Source organism: Amia ocellicauda, chromosome 1 (assembly GCF_036373705.1).
Source record: "Amia ocellicauda isolate fAmiCal2 chromosome 1, fAmiCal2.hap1, whole genome shotgun sequence".
Lineage (NCBI taxonomy): Eukaryota > Metazoa > Chordata > Actinopteri > Amiiformes > Amiidae > Amia > Amia ocellicauda.
The window spans coordinates 8814818-8833255 of NC_089850.1; the positions used below are offsets into that span (position 1 = coordinate 8814818).

The 18438-nt window shown below is 35.2% G+C and overlaps 1 protein-coding gene across 6 annotated transcripts in view; it reads right to left on the minus strand.

Annotated features, from left to right (window-relative positions):
• The window catches only part of LOC136759823 (myelin transcription factor 1-like protein), a 138661-nt gene extending 122313 nt beyond the window's left edge, over nt 1-16348 (minus strand). For 2 of the 6 annotated variants that reach the window (XM_066715342.1, XM_066714928.1), the window contains exon 1: nt 16195-16343. In XM_066715342.1, the coding sequence (XP_066571439.1) occupies nt 16195-16224 (30 nt within the window). In that variant the 5' untranslated portion in view covers nt 16225-16343. Of the gene's footprint in view, nt 1-16194 lie in introns of all 6 variants that reach the window. The other 4 variants (XM_066715264.1, XM_066715180.1, XM_066715421.1 and 1 more) reach the window with 4 other exon arrangements.
• Between the last annotated feature and the right edge of the window lie 2090 nt (nt 16349-18438).

Below are 18438 nucleotides of genomic sequence, written 5' to 3' on the forward strand. Positions count from 1 at the left end.
GAGTGGTACCCGGTGGGGTCTTCTGCTGTTGTAGCCCATCCGCCTCAAGGTTGTACGTGTTGTGGCTTCACAAATGCTTTGCTGCATACCTCGGTTGTAACAAGTGGTTATTTCAGTCAAAGTTGCTCTTCTATCAGCTTGAATCAGTCGGCCCATTCTCCTCTGACCTCTAGCATCAACAAGGCATTTTCGCCCACAGGACTGCCGCATACTGGATGTTTTTCCCTTTTCACACCATTCTTTGTAAACCCTAGAAATGGTTGTGCGTGAAAATCCCAGTAACTGAGCAGATTGTGAAATACTCAGACCGGCCCGTCTGGCACCAACAACCATGCCACGCTCAAAATTGCTTAAATCACCTTTCTTTCCCATTCAGACATTCAGTTTGGAGTTCAGGAGATTGTCTTGACCAGGACCACACCCCTAAATGCATTGAAGCAACTGCCATGTGATTGGTTGGTTAGATAATTGCATTAATGAGAAATTGAACAGGTGTTCCTAATAATCCTTTATAAGAAAATAAGAAAATAAGAAATGAATGGATAAAAGTACTTTTGTGATTGCAGACAGATCTTGGGAGAATATTAATTGGTGCACACAAGTTAGTTACATAGGGGCTTACATACTCAAACTGTCCTTGAACATCTTTCCAAGCCAATACAATTATTTTAAATCACACATAGTCTCATTATACACATTATACACATAGCAAATTATAAGTAACATAAGAGCACAATTACACCCCAGAAAAGCAGGGCTAAAATACAAATCTCTCCTCAAGAAAACACACAGTGTGCCAAAATATACAAACTTTTTTTTGCCACCATGCAGTTCAAAGGTCATATAGAGATGAAGAGGATAAGTCTACAATGAGTAGCTCATCGCATGGTCAACGACTGGTACCAGTGCCATGAAGGCATGGCACTGTTTTACCTTTTTTACAGGGACTGGAAACTGTTGTAATAGGTTCCTCAAATTGAGCTCCATGCTTCCACAAGACAACCATGAAAATTCTAAAGAAATAAAGGATCCAAGTGTCATACTGGCCATCTTGTTATATCAAAGGATTTCAAACTGGGCCACATTGGACCGCCTGATTATATCAATATGTAGCTGAAAATTAGGAATGACCAAAAGATGCTGAATAAAGCAACTGACAAGGAGAGATGAAGACAGATATACATCCAACACTTTTCCACAGACCCAATAGCAGAGGTACCTTTGCAGGGTGGACTAATGCAGCTCTCATTGATAAAACATGGTTCTCACAGCCAACCAGAAAGCCAAGAGAGAGTCATACTCAACGTCAAAGCCACCTAACTCTGGCCACTGCAGCACGGTCCCACGAGGATAGCCAGTGGAGTTCAGCTATGACATGCAATACTCAAGCTGCCCTTCAAACATAATGGCCATTGTTTTTCAACTAATCCCCAAAAACATCCACTGAATGCCTCTTACATGGGCAATCACTAGTTTACCCTGGTAATGTCAGAGGATGGAACAACTTAACCGCATGATTCATATCACCTTTCACCCAAAATATCCTACTTCATCAAAAATATCTAGAACGCAACATCACCCACCTATTTTGTGGCCAGGTACCCGACACTTAAATTTTAAAGCACCTGTCTGCACATGATCAGTTCTGTGTAAGTGCCACGAGATACAGCTATACTTTTGGAATACCTATTGATCCCAGAAAATGGAGTGGATCCCAAACTTGGAAATCTTCTAGAGTCCTCCTGGCACTGAATCGGCAGCTGGTGCACGTTATGACATGTCTAAAGCATTCTTAATAGCGTTCCTATGATATCCTGCTGACCAAAACACCCTGTCAACTGTGCTCCATCTATAACTCTTGCTCAGTTGGAAACAGGCATTGTCAGCAGCAAACTTTAGGCAGATTGCATTAGCATAAGCTCTCACTAAAACACAGAGCATCTCATCTTGTTGGCCTAAAATCAGTAAGGATACCATCTTGGATGAGGCCCACCCTTCACTGTGTGCCTGTTGTAGCCCACACCATGACAGATCCTCCTCTAAATCTATCATGTCTTCAAGACAACATGTTAAGAAACTCTCTTGTCATCTTGAAAACCTTGACCCTCCTGCCAGTATAATCAAGACAAGGCAGTGTTAGTGAGGAGGACTGGTGCGCAATCACTGATATTCCCCCTGACATGATCCACCCTAGGCCATCTCACACATTTGTGGATGTGTTGTAATGTCACAGCAACCCAGATAAAAGCTCTCCTAGACTTCATGCCAGCTCCACAGACCCATCTGTGTACACATTCTAACCCATGTGACATTTTGAAGGTTACTTTTCAATTGTGAAGTGTTGATAAAATGTCACATTTAGATATGGCTATAATATCATCCTTAGAAGAGACAGCATGTTTTTTATTAAATGTGGGACACAATGCAACATATAGAGATTTGACTTCTAATATGTAGCCTATATAAGAAATAGTACTAGTACTACCTACAGTAAGAATCATCATCGTCATGGAATTAATCAAAAAACTAAATTGTAATTATTATATATTTAATATAGTTATAGTTATACCTTAGGTATATTTTAATATTATAGAAATGTTGCATTAATAAAATGCTAGAACGCCAAACACATTCTTATGAACAATCTTAATTGATTGCTATAAATATTGCATCACTCTACATTTTGCAGACATGTATGGATTACTGGAAACTTGATGAAGGCGCAAAATTCTTCGCAGCTTAAGGAAAAAAGTTGTTCTCAAGAAGCACAGTTGCCTACTACTTGTGGTAACAAATAAAGCTAGATTCATTTAATCAAAATGTTCTAGAATCATGCTGTATTCTGTGCAAAGTCTTGCATGTTTGTCCAATGTAATATAATGCAATTAATGTTGATAAATGTTTTAAACAATATCCTAAGTGGTCTTCATCAAGCAGTGTATCGATATAGGCTGATGGTGATGGTGATGATATATATAATATAAATATATGTTATGTATAATATTCCACATTAACAATATTGAAGTAATATATCATTACCTGTTAATTATATGGTAACAAAATAGTTTCACAATCTAATTTGGTTTTAAATTATTTTCAGATATATTATGATAGATAATTTGAATCTATACACCTATAAAATAAAAATAAAATAACAATGACAATGAATGACAATATTTCAAAATAAGGATATTATAAATAATGTATACTCCTCAACATTTTATTTCTCAGGCGGCAAGTCCAGTAATTATTAGGTGACTTTATAATTATGTATTCCTATTGAAGATATAAAAAAAAACACAGGATGTTTTTGAGGAATGCATGAAAGGGGAATGCCTGTCTTTTGGGAAATTCCTTAATGGCCGAACCATTCTTTACTGCCGTTTTCCACATTCCTATCTTCCAAGCACTACAGGAATTATATAAGTGACATATCACTGTTTATTTTCTCAACAGAACAAAGGTACATCGACAGTGGTTGATGTATTGCAATAACAGACATTCTCAGAAACTTAAAGTAAGCCTCTGCTGATTTTTTTCATTCTAGGTAGGACTAGCTTTCCAAATGATAGCTGGATTAGGGAGGATTCTTTTCCAACGGTAAACTAATGTTTATGTTACTACTGGATACACCTTTCAGCCTGGAGATGGTAGCTTTCAATGCAATGTTTCAGGATCACCCAAAAAAAACTAATTCACTTGGCAACATTGGAAGGATAGATGTTCCTGTCTCCAGTTCTCTGAGGTGATTGCAGGAGTACAGTATTGGGATGGGTTCAATAGCAACCATCCTTTCTATGAAAGAAGAAAAATAACACCTTATTCAGTTTTTTAATGGGTTTTCAGAAGAAAAAAAAAGCGATTTCTCAAATGTTTCACAGAAACAACTGCAAAAACATTTGTTCTAATTGTTCATAAGAGCTACAAGTCTGATTATTGTGAGGTTGTATTTGTTAACAGTTATCACCTACTGCAATACTGCAAATAACAAAACTGGTTATTTAGGTGGGAGAGGCAGGGACTGCCTAATATCATAGCCAGAACAAAATGCCTAAAGAAATGCTCATTGTCATTAAGCTTTTTAATAGTCTATTTTAAATGTTGTATGTAACATTTTTGTGGTTTAAAGTTTATTTTTGAGTGCTCTCTTGTATTTTTATTTTTATATATTTTTTAAGTGAAAGCTTTTGTTTTTTATATGTGTTGGTCAGTATTTTGTTAAATACTGCATTGTCCACATTGTTTATAATATAGTGTGCATTCTATATAATTCATTCTGAACTGCTTGAAATAATTATTTTTGTCCATGTGCTGTTTGTGATTATTATTATTATTATTATTATTATTATTATTATTATTATTATTATTATTATTATTATTATTATTTACTACTGATAATCTAATAGGACTACAACTTATTTTGAAGGAATGGTTATGCAACTTATAATTCATACCTTTAACTACATTCTGTACAATGCTACTTGGTGATCTTTGATCCGAATTCAATAATAAATATCAATGCAGAACAGGTACTGCCTATCAGACAAAGCCAGAGATGTCTCAGGTGATTGGTCCCCTGTTAAGAAGCTAAATTGTTAGAGGTCACACGTCATTTCCTCTCCCAAAGATTACAACCTGAGATCAATACAGAGAAGGCTATTTAAAAAACAAACAGTGAATTTGGAAATGGTATTGAAATTCTTTGGATTCCAATTACCTTCATATTGTACTATTGAGATCAAATGTATCTATGAAAAGTCACAATTAATTTAAAGAATAATAAGACAGTTGAAAAGAAGGATATTTCACACAGAATAAACAAACAAGTACACATAAAAAAATCTATGCCGCTATTTTCTTTGTAAATATAGATACGCATACAATTCGGAAGGCCTATAACATCTGCACATTACAAAGAAAGTGACAACATAACAGGTAACAGACAGAGACAGACAGAGAAGCAGGTAATGCCAAAAAGTATTGCAAAACTGTAAATTAATCTCTCACTACCAATAAAAAAACTTCCAAAAAACCTTCTCCATCTAAATTCAGGAGAAATTTACCCATTGAGCCACAACAGGTTATACTAAAACCTGAAACTTTTAGAAAATGTTTTTGATGATTTATAGTGAACGGGAGCACCAATAGCTAAGACAACAACAACTGGTACAGAACAACAGCAAGACAAATAAAAATGGAGAGACTCCAGGTTCAAATGATTCATTTGTAGGATCTGTGGAAGAATAACCTTTGCTGAGAGGAGGAGGTTGGTGAAATGCCAGTCAAAGGCAAATCAGGACAGCACTGGGTTACTAAAGCTGTAGAAAATCACAACGTCTACTCAATGCCATTTTGCAAACTTTCAGATTTGCAGTGAGCTCCAAGGGCAAAAGCAGACAGACAACAGAAACGCTACTGCCACTAATGGTGTACAAGACTGCGCCACTACATTAGCCTCCTGCGATTCAGTTTGTTGACAAGTTTTACATCATTAAGAGCAAGCTGTTCCCTTCAGAAGATCCGAGTATGGTCGTTAACAATATGATATTTGGTCTAAGAGCAGGTGTTGTATATAGGGCAGAGGGTATAAAAGGAGCACCGACAGATTATTCAGAGTACGAGAGAGAGAGAGTGTAGCACAGACATAGATGAGAAATACTGCTTTTCTCCATGGGAGTTAGACAAGGTACAGGTAGCTACAGAAACTAGGGCAATAAAACAATTTATCTAAAGGGTTTTTCCTTTTAGATTAGAACTGCCGACTCAACCTGGCTTCGAGTTTTCTCTACAGTTTCATTATTTAAAGACTCACACCTGGACTTTTCACAGTCTGTATAGAACAACGGTTGTATTTTAAGGGGGATGTGTTAGTATCCCATCCACTCAAACATAGTAAAATGCTAATTAAAACTATACCTGGTCAGAATTTGGGGTATCTAAGGAGAATCATGTCTGCCTAGCCTAGCCAGTCACCTTTACCTTGTACTTGAATACCAAAGACTAGTGCTAGAGGGTGTTGATTGATAGGTACTGTGCTGAAGGAGATGCTCTCATTTTGGTGGATATAGTAAGCTCAGACATGATATATCATCTGGAAGTATTTCAAAGAGTAGAATTGATCCAGTTGTATAGCTAAATACAACTCAGATGTTTACACATTTACTCTCCTGGCCCAGAACCCCACACTCCCTGCCTCCATCCCCTTCCTTCCCTTAATCACTTGGATACCGCAACAATTCTGAAACTGTTCTCAAAAATCTGTGTCAAGGAGTCTGTAAACTCTAATGAAGTTGCTATTTACTCATACCATATTCATACCATACTCATATTCATACCAATATGAATTCCTTTTGTTTGTAGTCCAAAGTATTCACACCCTTTATTTGATACAATGTAATATGTGGATTAATTTATGTGTAGTTATTAAACTATACCATATTGATTATATAATTTGTTGAACCCTCCCTAGATACAAATCTCTACATTCCAATGGAAAAGCAGCCCAACGTTTACCCCTGTCTTAAGTCAGTTCAATCAACTGGAATCTTCCCCTTCTTCAAAGAAAATGCCACAGAAGATATAGCATCTTTACAGCAAACTTTGTTTTAATCTTACTATTATTAGCAATGCAGGGGTTGTGGCACAGAACTCTAACAGTGCCTTGCCATCTATGGTTGCGAGATCAATCCTGGCATCAATTACTGTCTTACCTTCCTTCCTCACTGATTCTACACCATTGAAATTGGGTAAAGATCAGTTGATTCAAGAGGCAAATACACTGTTTTTTTTTTCAGTGGATGCATGTTTGGGTCAATTGTATGTTCAACTATTTGTGCATCAACCACACAACCACAAACCTACAAGTCACCATCTCCAAGTTGTACTAGCACCATTCTGACCATCTCTCTGCTATTTGTCCTCAGTAACTGCCTTCTGTTGAAGCCAAAAAGTCAAAAATTGTTTAAACTGTCCACAACACTATTCTTCATTTTGACAAATCTGTTTGGTGTGCTGCCCATTGTAAACATTTTAGGCAGTTTTCTCATCTGAACAAAGGTTTTCAAGCTGTAACTTGCAATCATACAGTACCAACATTTCTCTGTATTGATTCAGATTGTGTGATGGGGAATGTAGGATTGAAATCAGAAGCTAGCTGGGGTTTTCCTATTTCTGTCTTGGCTATTTTGTTTCTATAGCTACCGGTTTTTCTGTATCTGTTGGTTGTGCTCGGCATTCCATGATGCAAAACACAAGACATTTCCTGTTTAAAAGAACCATCAACTAAATATGCATCCAATGTCCCAGATTCTGACATGGCTGGCTTGTTTGAAGGAGTCCAAATTCTGAAAGCTGATGGATATTGAATAAGCGCATAGCATGTACTGTAATCTCCAAGGGTGGATCCAGTCAATTGATTCACAGACTTCTTAAAGGAATGGAAAAGGTCCCCTGTTATCTGTACGCACCACATACAGGCCTCAACACAAACCTCCAATATAATGTTGAACTCATCGCATTCAGTTTCTTACTTGAAATATGAAAAAAACGTTCTGATTGTCAATGGATTTTTGACATGATCTAAATCCATGCTTACAAAGGGTTAATAGATTCACATATGTACCTGGGGTAAAAAGCCAGTGAAAGACATCTGCTCTTATGGATTATTTTGAAATGGAAACTAAAGTTTTGAATAAGCGAACAGTTCAGAAGTTTCCTTTACCAGTGGCACATTCAGTCAATGGTAGCCTAATTTCTGCTCCAGATCCCATTCACAGAGCACAGAACTAAAGGATATATGCCACTAGAACATTTCACACAGCTTAACATAATACGCCTCCCACATTCCTGAGTCACATGACAGTTCAGAAGCGTATGTGTGACTATCACACTATAAGAGTTGCACGCTTCTTATTGCATTCCACTTTCTTTTTTTTTGTAATTACACCATTGCTTCTACCATTTCTCAGATCAATCCCTTTTCACTCTGCCAAAGGAACCTGTAAAGATTCCAGTTAAGACAGGAGAGGTGTAAACATGTGACTCCCAGTACAGTGATATTTTGAAAAATGTGTGTAGATTAATGTTTTGTTTTGGAATTACATTTTTTTTAAACGCACTGTTTGAATATATCCAAACACAACTATAGTTAGATAGATAGACAAACAGATACATAGATAGTTAGATAGATAGATAGATAGATAGATAGATAGATAGATAGAATACTGTATTGTCAGTTAACTACACATGCACTGCAAAACGTGTTCTACCATTCTGCCTTGAGAAATAAACAATTCTTCTCAGACACTGTATCCTAGACATGTTTTCCATTTAGTCACTACCAATCCGCAATAATCAATGTACATCACCATGGATTCCACAAACACAACATTTCTACCGGGTTGATTTTGTGGGAATTCCAGACAGAAAAGCTGTTCTACATAAATTCAGAAAAAACAGCAGCTTAACACACTTAATAGCCTCAAAGACATGGCCGTAGGTTTTGCATACATCATAATTCAAATTTTATCCAATTACAATTTGCATATTGGAAATAGCTACAAAGCTTAATCCCACCCACCTTTCCCAGTTTTGCCCCATGGTGTCCTGAAACTTAACACTACCTACTAATACTGTCTAGTTGAAGTCTACAGTTTCCAAGGATACTGTACACTGTTGGCCAATTATAGCTTCTTTCAAATCTGTGATTTTGATTTGAATCTCTTGGCTCTGAGAAACATGGCAGTTTAAATCAGACTGAGCAATTCATTTGCAAGCTACTCACTTCCTCATCAGCATTTTTGAAGTGTATAAATCATATCCTCAAGGTTGATTGTCAGTTGCTGGATTTTGATATAATAAACTAAAACTTGGAAGAAGATTAATGTATTTTGGAAGTATATGATGAAGATAATAATAATAATAATAATAATAATAATAATAATAATAATAATAATAATAATAATAATAATAATAATAAACATTTTGTTTAGGTTCTTAATTGTATTTGTAAGATCATGTAGCCTACATGTTAATTTGTGTGTGTAAGAAATAAACCTAATATCGACATATTGCAGATATGATCTCAAAACAGAACTGTGCATTTTTTCTTCTTTTGATAATGTTTTGTGAATCAGACTTATTATCTAACAAAAACAAAATGTGTTTATTGTCTGATGACTGCACCAAAAGAGAAGAATCTTCAATAATGTGTCTTTTATATTTGACTTTAGACTACTTACATGTTAAATCAGTTTGAACTGTTGTTATAGTTGTTGTTTATAGAAATTATTTTTTTATATGTATTGAGTGTGTGTTGTATGTATGTATGTATGTATCTTTTGGACAATTAATACATAAAATCTATACAAAACTACTGTGCTTCTTCTTCCTTTGTATAAAAGTGAAAAGGGATGCTTGCCTGCTTGTAGCATCCTTATTTTCATAAAACACGGCTAGACATTAAACATTATTACTGCAGAAAATTGTTTTATGGTAAGGTTGCTGTTGGAGATCTGTTGTGGGAAATAGAGAGGGTGCTTATACACTGTTCAAAGGCAGGCACTTGTGTAAAAATCATCACCTTGGAATTTCCCTTTGGAGAAATCTTCAGACCTGCTTGCAAGCACTGCAACTAAGTATTTTCTTTTCCAGAACTGTGTTGTCTACACCTTCAAACTGTTTACCCTCACCATTGTTCTGCACCAAAAACCTCTGCAAATCCACCAGCTTAATCAAATAAATGCAGTGATTGACACAGGTGTGCTTGTGGTTTTCCTACATTTTCCATCATAAACGACAAAACATACCCACTGCACAAAATAGCCCTCTTACCTGCCAGCCTTGATTCATTTATCAAAATCAGAATTGAAAGACATGATCCGAAGTTCCTACAGCGAAATGCGGTAAAACACTCAGAGTCATGCAAAGTTATAAGCCAAACACTGAGAAGCAAAACTTGATTGTGCTGCTGCCACACTGTGTCACCAATCTAAAGGTTAGCATGATTCAAATTCAGTATTCAAAAGTAAGAGAGACTGCACTCTTCTCCACTATGTGCCCTTTGAGCTATTTCCATTGAATCCAAGACTTACTCACATATATCATCAATAAAATGAGTATATAAACAGATTTTGCTGTGTAATGGTGGTAAAAGAACAGCAGATGTATAGACTTTGGAAATCAGTGAATCACTGTATTTATATGAAAACAACATAATAAGTATGGTATACAACATGGTACTAATCTGGGCTGACCATGTGTGCTTTGCTTGCCTTTGTTGATATGTCTTAGGTCAGAGAAGTGTATTCAGTAGATCGTGAGCCATATGTGAAGGTGGCCGTGTGACAGGAAGTGCATGTTGAGAAGAGCACAATTTTGCAATGCCATTTCAAAGTCTCCTTTGTGGGGCTCTTATTGAATACGGCAAAAGTTTCGACTGTAAAAGCACCAACTGAAGAAAACAAACAGGCTGATTATTTAATCCATTAAAGGACCTCTGTTTGTCTTTTCCTTCCCTTGAAGCAAGGCAGCGTTAGAGACTTTGGGAATGGGTAGGGAGCAACCAGTTCTTTCATGCTTTATCATATACTAACAGACTCTCATATAACTCATGCAAATTCTTATTTTTGACATTATTTGATTGCCACAATAAAACCATAGGTGAACATTCCTAGATGATTAATGCACTTCCAGACTTGTTATGCCATAAGGTAAGAGTATGCATTAATCACATAGCCATACACTCACTGGATTTCCATTATGCTCCTGTTCAAAAGTTTAGATTGATTTTTAATTGGCCAGCTGTAAAGCCAGGAAATAGATCATGTTTTCAGCAAAAGACAAGATTTGGACCTTTTAGCTAGGGCTCATTTCTGGTTATTGGAGTATGTTTTAAAGCTATTATGGGTTATTATGTCTTATAAAAATCACTTTTGCCGTTTTTGTTTTCTATTGCAAACCTCCAAACTGCCAGTCAAAAATGTTAATTTGATTTTGTTGTATTCATCCCCCCTTTGTCATTGTAACCGTTTATCTCTGACAATCTTCAACACACTCAGTCAAGGTCATCAGTTTCTTTGCAATGTCAATGTGGAATGGGAAACATCCAAAGTCTACCAACTTTCCTCAGAAAAGTTATTCTTTCCTACATTCTTCGATATAAACCATTTTTGTTCAGCAGAATTTAATTACAGCTAAAGCCAATAACTCTACATTGTAATGTATACATATCTCTTACAGGTAATACAGTTACCTCCATCTATCGAACTTGAAATGTGAGTAAAACCTGGTCAAGGAGGAATCTATATATTGAATGTTTTAATGCTGGAGACTTATTGATCTATTTCACATGTAGTTATTAAAATTAAATATTATCCAGTCTTAATTGATTTTTTAAATATATTCATCATCTGGATAGTATTCATAATTTCTACTGGTTATCAAAGGTGACTTCCTTATGACTTTTAAAACTTACATATACACTAGGACCATCTTATACAACTGAGGAAAACAGCATAATACATAAGATTAAATGAAATAGGGGCAGTATCTTGCAATGACTTCAAAGAAAAGGTCTTTCCAATGGCAATGCAACAACTTCTAAATCATTCTCCATCTATAAGAAACAGTTCCAATGTATTTCTGCAACATACTGTAATAATACCAGATCCTTGAATATGCTGTTAAAAGTGGACACTGGAGTTCTGTTGAGAGAAAATCTAGAGCTATCTTCATCTATAAATATCCGAGGTGTGGCCATAAGATTAATTATGTTAATTAGCACAAAAAAACACAGTAAAATTAACAGTTTTTCTTGACTTGATACAAATAAGATAATCTCTTTAAGGTCATAAGTCTACGATTAATTACAAGTGCTTCCTTTACCCTCCATAAACTGTATATAGTACAACCTTAAAACATCACTATAGTAAGAAATATCACAAAGCCAACTTGAAAACAAAAAAACTCAAGCTCAGTCTTTCACGGTTTACATAGTTTCTTATTTAAGTAATTTTTGTAAATGTGTACACACACATATTATTATTATTGTTGTTATTGCTGTTGTTTATGTATGTATTTGTGTTATTTTGCCAAATATTTTAATTACATTTTGGAGTAAATACCCTTAGAAACATTGCCTGGCTGTTTTTAGGTCTAATCAATAAAAAACTTAAAGTATTAGAATATGATTTAGTGGAAATTGTTTTCTATTTAGTTTTTGGTGGTTTTGTTTTGTTTTACTCCTGCGAAGTCAGCAGTCTGTCAGGTCATCTCATGTATGCAAGTCTTCCTTGAGATGGGTGGAGATCACAGTAGCACGTTTCAGTTTGAATAGTGCTTTCTTCCTATCATTTAATGTATTGTAATGTCTTCCCCATGGTCCACAGCACATACACAGTACATTACAAAACACGGATTCCCCTTGCAAGCACATTAGGCCACACGTTTTAAATTGAAAAACAGCTGTCCAAAAGTCTTTACATTTGCTGGTTTGCTACTTTAGAAGTCAAGACATTGTGTCTGGAAATGTGTATGAACAGCAGCACACAAAGATTGTCTTTACCTGAAAGTAATTTGATAAGATTCATGGTTTTCAGTAGTCCACATGAGCAATAAAAGGTTGCATACTTATAATCCTTCATCCAAATGAAAAAAATAATAATAATTATACATTGTGTGTTTTGAATTAAAAATTGACAGAAATCCTACAGTAATTATACTAATGTAGCAATTACAAATTTGACAAGTGGAGCTTTGGTTAGTTTTGGTCAATTGTGCCTGATGAACATGGGAATGCAGTATGTATACTGTATTAGAAATGTGTCAGATTATTATTATTATTATTATTATTATTATTATTATTATTATTATTATTATTATTATTATTATTCAGTAGTAGTGGGTATAATAGCACATTGACACTGTAAAAAAACCTAAACTAAAAATCGTGCTCATATGCTGACCTATATATAATCTGTTCGGTCTCCACATTGACCTAAATATATATTGTATTGCTCTATTTTCCATCTAAGGATACATTTATTTAAAGACTTGTTTACAAATACTGATTATTGACCATGTGGTAAGTGTTAGCCTATATACTTCCTTACATGCCATAATATGTATTTCTAATGAAATAATTCTAAACACTGTACAATAAATAAACATTTATATACAATGAGTAATGTCAAATGCCTCTCTTTGAATAGATAAGCAAACACCAAATAAAGTAAAAATAAAGTCAACAAGGCTATACAGATTGTATTTGATTTCCTTTTGCTTTATCATAGTTTGAACCTTTTGCTCTTCTGTTTTTATTGTCCAAATACCATGACCTGAAAAACTGAATAGCTTTGATAAGGCAGCTATCCCAGTTTCCCTATATAGTCTAATGTTTTATATAAAAACAAATATATGTTTAACCTCTTAGTCTCCTACACATGACCTCCACTGAAGTTAGGAGAGTATGTCTGACTAAGCTCACTAGAAAAAATAAGGGAGGAAAAAAGTTGCAGTACTTGTAACAGGATGTTATTGGATTCATCCAAAGGGATCACATACTCAACACATCTCCCTAGTATCTGCATACTAGTGAATTATGCATTTAACCCCAATGCTAAGATTCAGGAAAGCACAGTTAGTGGTGTGACAATCTATACGAAAGGAGAGATCGTGTTAGTACAAACAAATGCTCTCCTAACCAGATTGTGTACAATATAGTGTAAAATGCATCCACAGTTTATTTCTTTGGTTGTTTTTTAACCTTTCACATAAGTCATGTGTTCAAAAATGTCTATGCTCATTTTATGAAATGGACATATTTTAAAACAGAGTGTGTTATAATATCTCTAACACTTTATTAAGGACTTTCACTGTATCTCAGAATAGATTAAAACTTAAAGATCGTTACGTAAAACAATCCAGAGGGCTTACCCTTATTGTACACTTGCTGAAAGATATTTGTGGATGATATTATTCATTCATTATGTAATGATAAACTACTGTTTCATAAATGCAGTTGTTCTGTGCTGTTGGAATTTCAAAACCATTCAGAGATATAACTATTCAAATATTTGAAAATACATGGCATATATATTTATTGTATTTCAATATTTTAAAATGAATAGATTAGAAATGCTCAAAATGCTCAAGTTTGACTGGCAAATATATGCAAGTATAATGGACATCATTTATCATTAACAAAGCTTCCGTGTTGCTATTTTAACACACATGCCCACATTGAAATATTCAGTAACTTCAGATAACTGAAAAATAAAAAAATAAAAAGTTAGACTTATAATATACCTTAATTTGTGTATATTGTTTAGAATAACCAATATTAATTTTATAAAACTAGTAATGTAAAACAATTTCTTAATTTTGAAATACATATAAACTGAGGTTTGTGTTTCTTCTTGAACTTTGTATGAATATTTCAAGACACTATCCCACATGGTTTAGAAATTGCTGAGAGTAATATGAAATGAACAAGAAGTTACCATTGTGAATTTTAAACTTTTAGAATAGGGTTAAAAAATATATATAAAAAAAATCCATGGCACATGTCCCTAAGGTAACATATGTTCTCTGAACATCATAATTCTTATATGAGCAGAATCTTTAAATGTTAGGTTAGAAGAGTTTTTTATCTTTTTAGTTTAGTTTAGTTTTCAGTTCAGAGACTTACTAAGAAGAGAACGTGATTTTTTAAAGGGGTTGTGTTGTCTATTTTTAACTAAATACAGCTCATAATTTCTTTTAGCTGGGTATATATTACCACATTCACTTTTAATCTGTGCACATTGTAATTATTGAAATAGTTATATTCACCAACACGTGGATGCAAACAACGTATGTGTCCACTAGAGAGAAAAAAGTATTTTTGCTGTATTAATCTCTACCAAGTAGCTTCTTAATATCTTCCCCAGTTCCATCAGTGCACCATGCTTAAAACTAAGGCCAGTGAATGAACCTTCCAGCAAGAAACAACAGCACCTATTCCTCATTAATTGAAAGCTAACATCTATATAACAATCACATAGTTTTAATAACCTAACCCTGCCCAGTGTTAAAATAGAGACCAGTAAATACATCTTAAGACCATAAAGCACTCTCCTTCATCAAACAAAATTCAATATTAAGGGTGAAAACATAAAAACACAAGAAAACACTGTATTCCAAATCACTGTTGTCTGAAAGCTGATAGAAACAAATGTGGGAAATTGACTGTTGTACCAAAAAATAATGAACAATGCAAGCTGAACATGCAAGACCTTATTTACTTTTGACTTTTGACAAAGGCAGTCACAAAATGATTCCTGACAAAAACAGAGAGAGAAAACAAGGCATTTACCTTAAGGATATGTAGCACAGGAGAGGAACACAAATGAAACACTGAAAATTCTATGCATGCATCCTCATTCTGCCTCCTCAGCTCTGCTACTGTCTACCAAGTCTTAAGTCTGATACCAGTCTCTGTCTCTCTCTGTCTCACTCTCTTTTCCTCTCTCTCTCTCTCTCTCTCTCTCTCTCTCTCTCACTGCCTACCATCTTGAGAAATAATCCCTCTTCATTCAAATATAGATATAGCGTTAATTTTATGTTAATTTTATATATATATATATATATATATAACTATATATAATCCATATCTCTCTCTCTCTCTCTCTCTCTATATATATATATATATATATAAACACACACACACACACATACAATGTATACCAGAGCAAAACTCTGTCACCAGAAGAGAAAAACAATTGAAGAAACCCACCAGCTTAAATTTCAGTCTTCTCTTAAACTTTTCACCTGGACGTCTTCTCTTTCTGTTACTGCTGACTGTGAAGTTCACCTTTCATCTGTATGCTAATTATTTTACGACGCCAATTGCCGGGGCGGGGGGGGGGTGCTTGGGGGGGCGGTGGTGATGGTGAGGGGGGGGGGAACAGAGAAGTCGAGATAATGGTTCCAGGCAGACAACCAATAGGCCTGAAGTGTAATGTAAAAATTAATAGGGGCAACACCAATAAAACGAGAGCACAGAGGCACCGTTATGGCTCCAGAAGAGCAGCCTTTCAGGCAAGTGGCAGACAGAGAGAAGCAAAGGGTTTGTATACGGAATGCATGAAGCATGAGCTCCCTCTGAGACTGGAGCACTGCAGCAGAACAAAATCAAGCAGCGCACTGCTGACTTACCCTTTCTAAGCTCGCATCCTCAACTGGCATCTGAGACGTCCATGGAACCCAGCAGAATTTTAATGTATAAGCCTTTGCACAACTGAATTCTGTGCTGCAGAAGGGATGAGGCAAGTTAGCAATGCATTCCTTGTCTGTCCTGGTGCTTGCTGGTTTGTATCTCTCTCTCTCTCTCTCTCTCTCTCTCTCTCTCTCTCTCTCTCTCTCTCTCTTTCTCTCTCTCTCTCTCTCTCCCTCTCCCCCCCCTCTCTCTCTCTCTCTGTCTCTCTGTGTCTCTGTCTCTCTCTATTTTCTACAATTATTCTGGACTGCATACAGTCTGATGCTAACATCAGTAGTTCCCACAGGCCCACAACTCTCTGGAGCAATGCATGTGTATCGTGTGCAGTACTGTATTCAATGTAGTATTGGGGAATCTCAAATCATAATAAATACAATTATTTCAAATGAAAAAATAACAAAGATCTTCAAGTGCTTCTAATTTGTCTACCTGCAGTCTGAGCTCAAGTACAAAAACTCGGCTTTAGCATATACCAGCAGAAATACTGTGCTGTGAGACATTTTAATGAATGTTATTTTTCATTATCGGCTAACCCCGCAGAAGCTTGAAAAATGTTCAAGAATTACCAGGACTGAAATCAGGCAATCAGCTCCTAGGAACAACCTGAAATTATGAATTGCGTTTTCATGTATTACCCTGAGCAAGGGGGCATCCCAAAGCATGTGTTTTTTTTTAAGCTGTCTTTTTTTTTTCCTTTTACCACACACTATTTTGTGATAGTAACTGAGGAGAAATAGGATCACTATACAAAATAACAAAGGTTATGTTCAGCAGTAAGCAGATAACATTAGTTTTAGTGCTGGGAATTTTCACTCTAGCCTTTTCAGATTAGATTAACCCATTCAAAGGCTAAATTGTGTTTGAATGTAATACTCCAGACTATGCACTAAAACTTCAGGAAACAATGCAACAAACTGTAGTATATTATTCTTCTTAATAGTTATATTTGTATGAAACATTATTTGTAATAAATTCCAATACCGTAATGAAATCAAATTTAACATAATTTCAATTTTAATTATATGTAGGCTACATTTTTTAGATATTCAATTGTTTTTAAAGTAAATACTACAGTTGATGCACATATGTCTACTTTTTATGAAATATGACAATTCATTATAATTTTTATTTACAAATATAGAAATTAAAGAATTTGTTTTGAATTTCAGTTTTTAGCTTGTTTTTTTAACTATTACTTTCAAAGTACACAGCTATTTATTTGTATACTGCATATTGTTTAATCATTATGGTTTACAGAAAATGAATGTCTCCTTATTAATATGTGCAATATTCTCTTTTCTGTTACTTATACTCAACAAATGTAATTCCAAACTTCTACTTCCAGCCTTTCATTTTAGTTTCAACACTTTCGTTAGAAGATAGAAGAGGCATCATACATACTGATGTGTCTTGGGATGCTTATGACCTCTGGGAATAAATATGATTGGCAATTCCAGTTTTGTATTTAGATAAATGCACATCACTCAGACAAAAGTCATTCATTTTACATGTGGAACAAATACTGTAGGCAGACAAGGAGGAACTCAAACAGAAACTGTCCATTAGCTGCTTAGGATAATTTTGGATGTATGTATTTAGTCCCCTCGGTTAATTTAAAGGCAAAAATCATAAAACAAATTCCAGTTCCTTTTTAAAGGCAGGATGCAATTATTCTTGTGAACATATGCTTAATTATCACAAGAGAGGTTCTCCCTGTACTATTACAATGGTGTGCAGCTTCATTAATGTTCTGAGAGCAAGTCATTTTCACATTGCCTTTGCACTAACAGGAAGTCAGGCTCAATGTAATTGCCTAGTAGCACTGGACAGCTCCTAGTGCTGAAAGGGATAGTGAGAGAGAACTCGAAATGCCTGTAACTGAAGCAAGCTTTAAAAATGTTCACAGTAAATGGACCGAGATGGCAAGCCCATAGACTGAATAGGACAATGGCAGCTGGTTACAAATCCTTCTATAATCACATTAATGAGATTAATCAGTGAATTAGCAGCAGTCAAATGTCAGAGTGGTGGAGAGAAATCTGAGCTTGGTAATTAACGTTGGGAAAAACTGCCTAAATCCTTCCTGGTGTCTAAAATGTGTAGGATATTCCTAGTTTCATTTCAGTGTGACAGTATAAAACACATGCAGAAGTGGCCCAATAAAGTCCAGAAAAGTAGGTCAA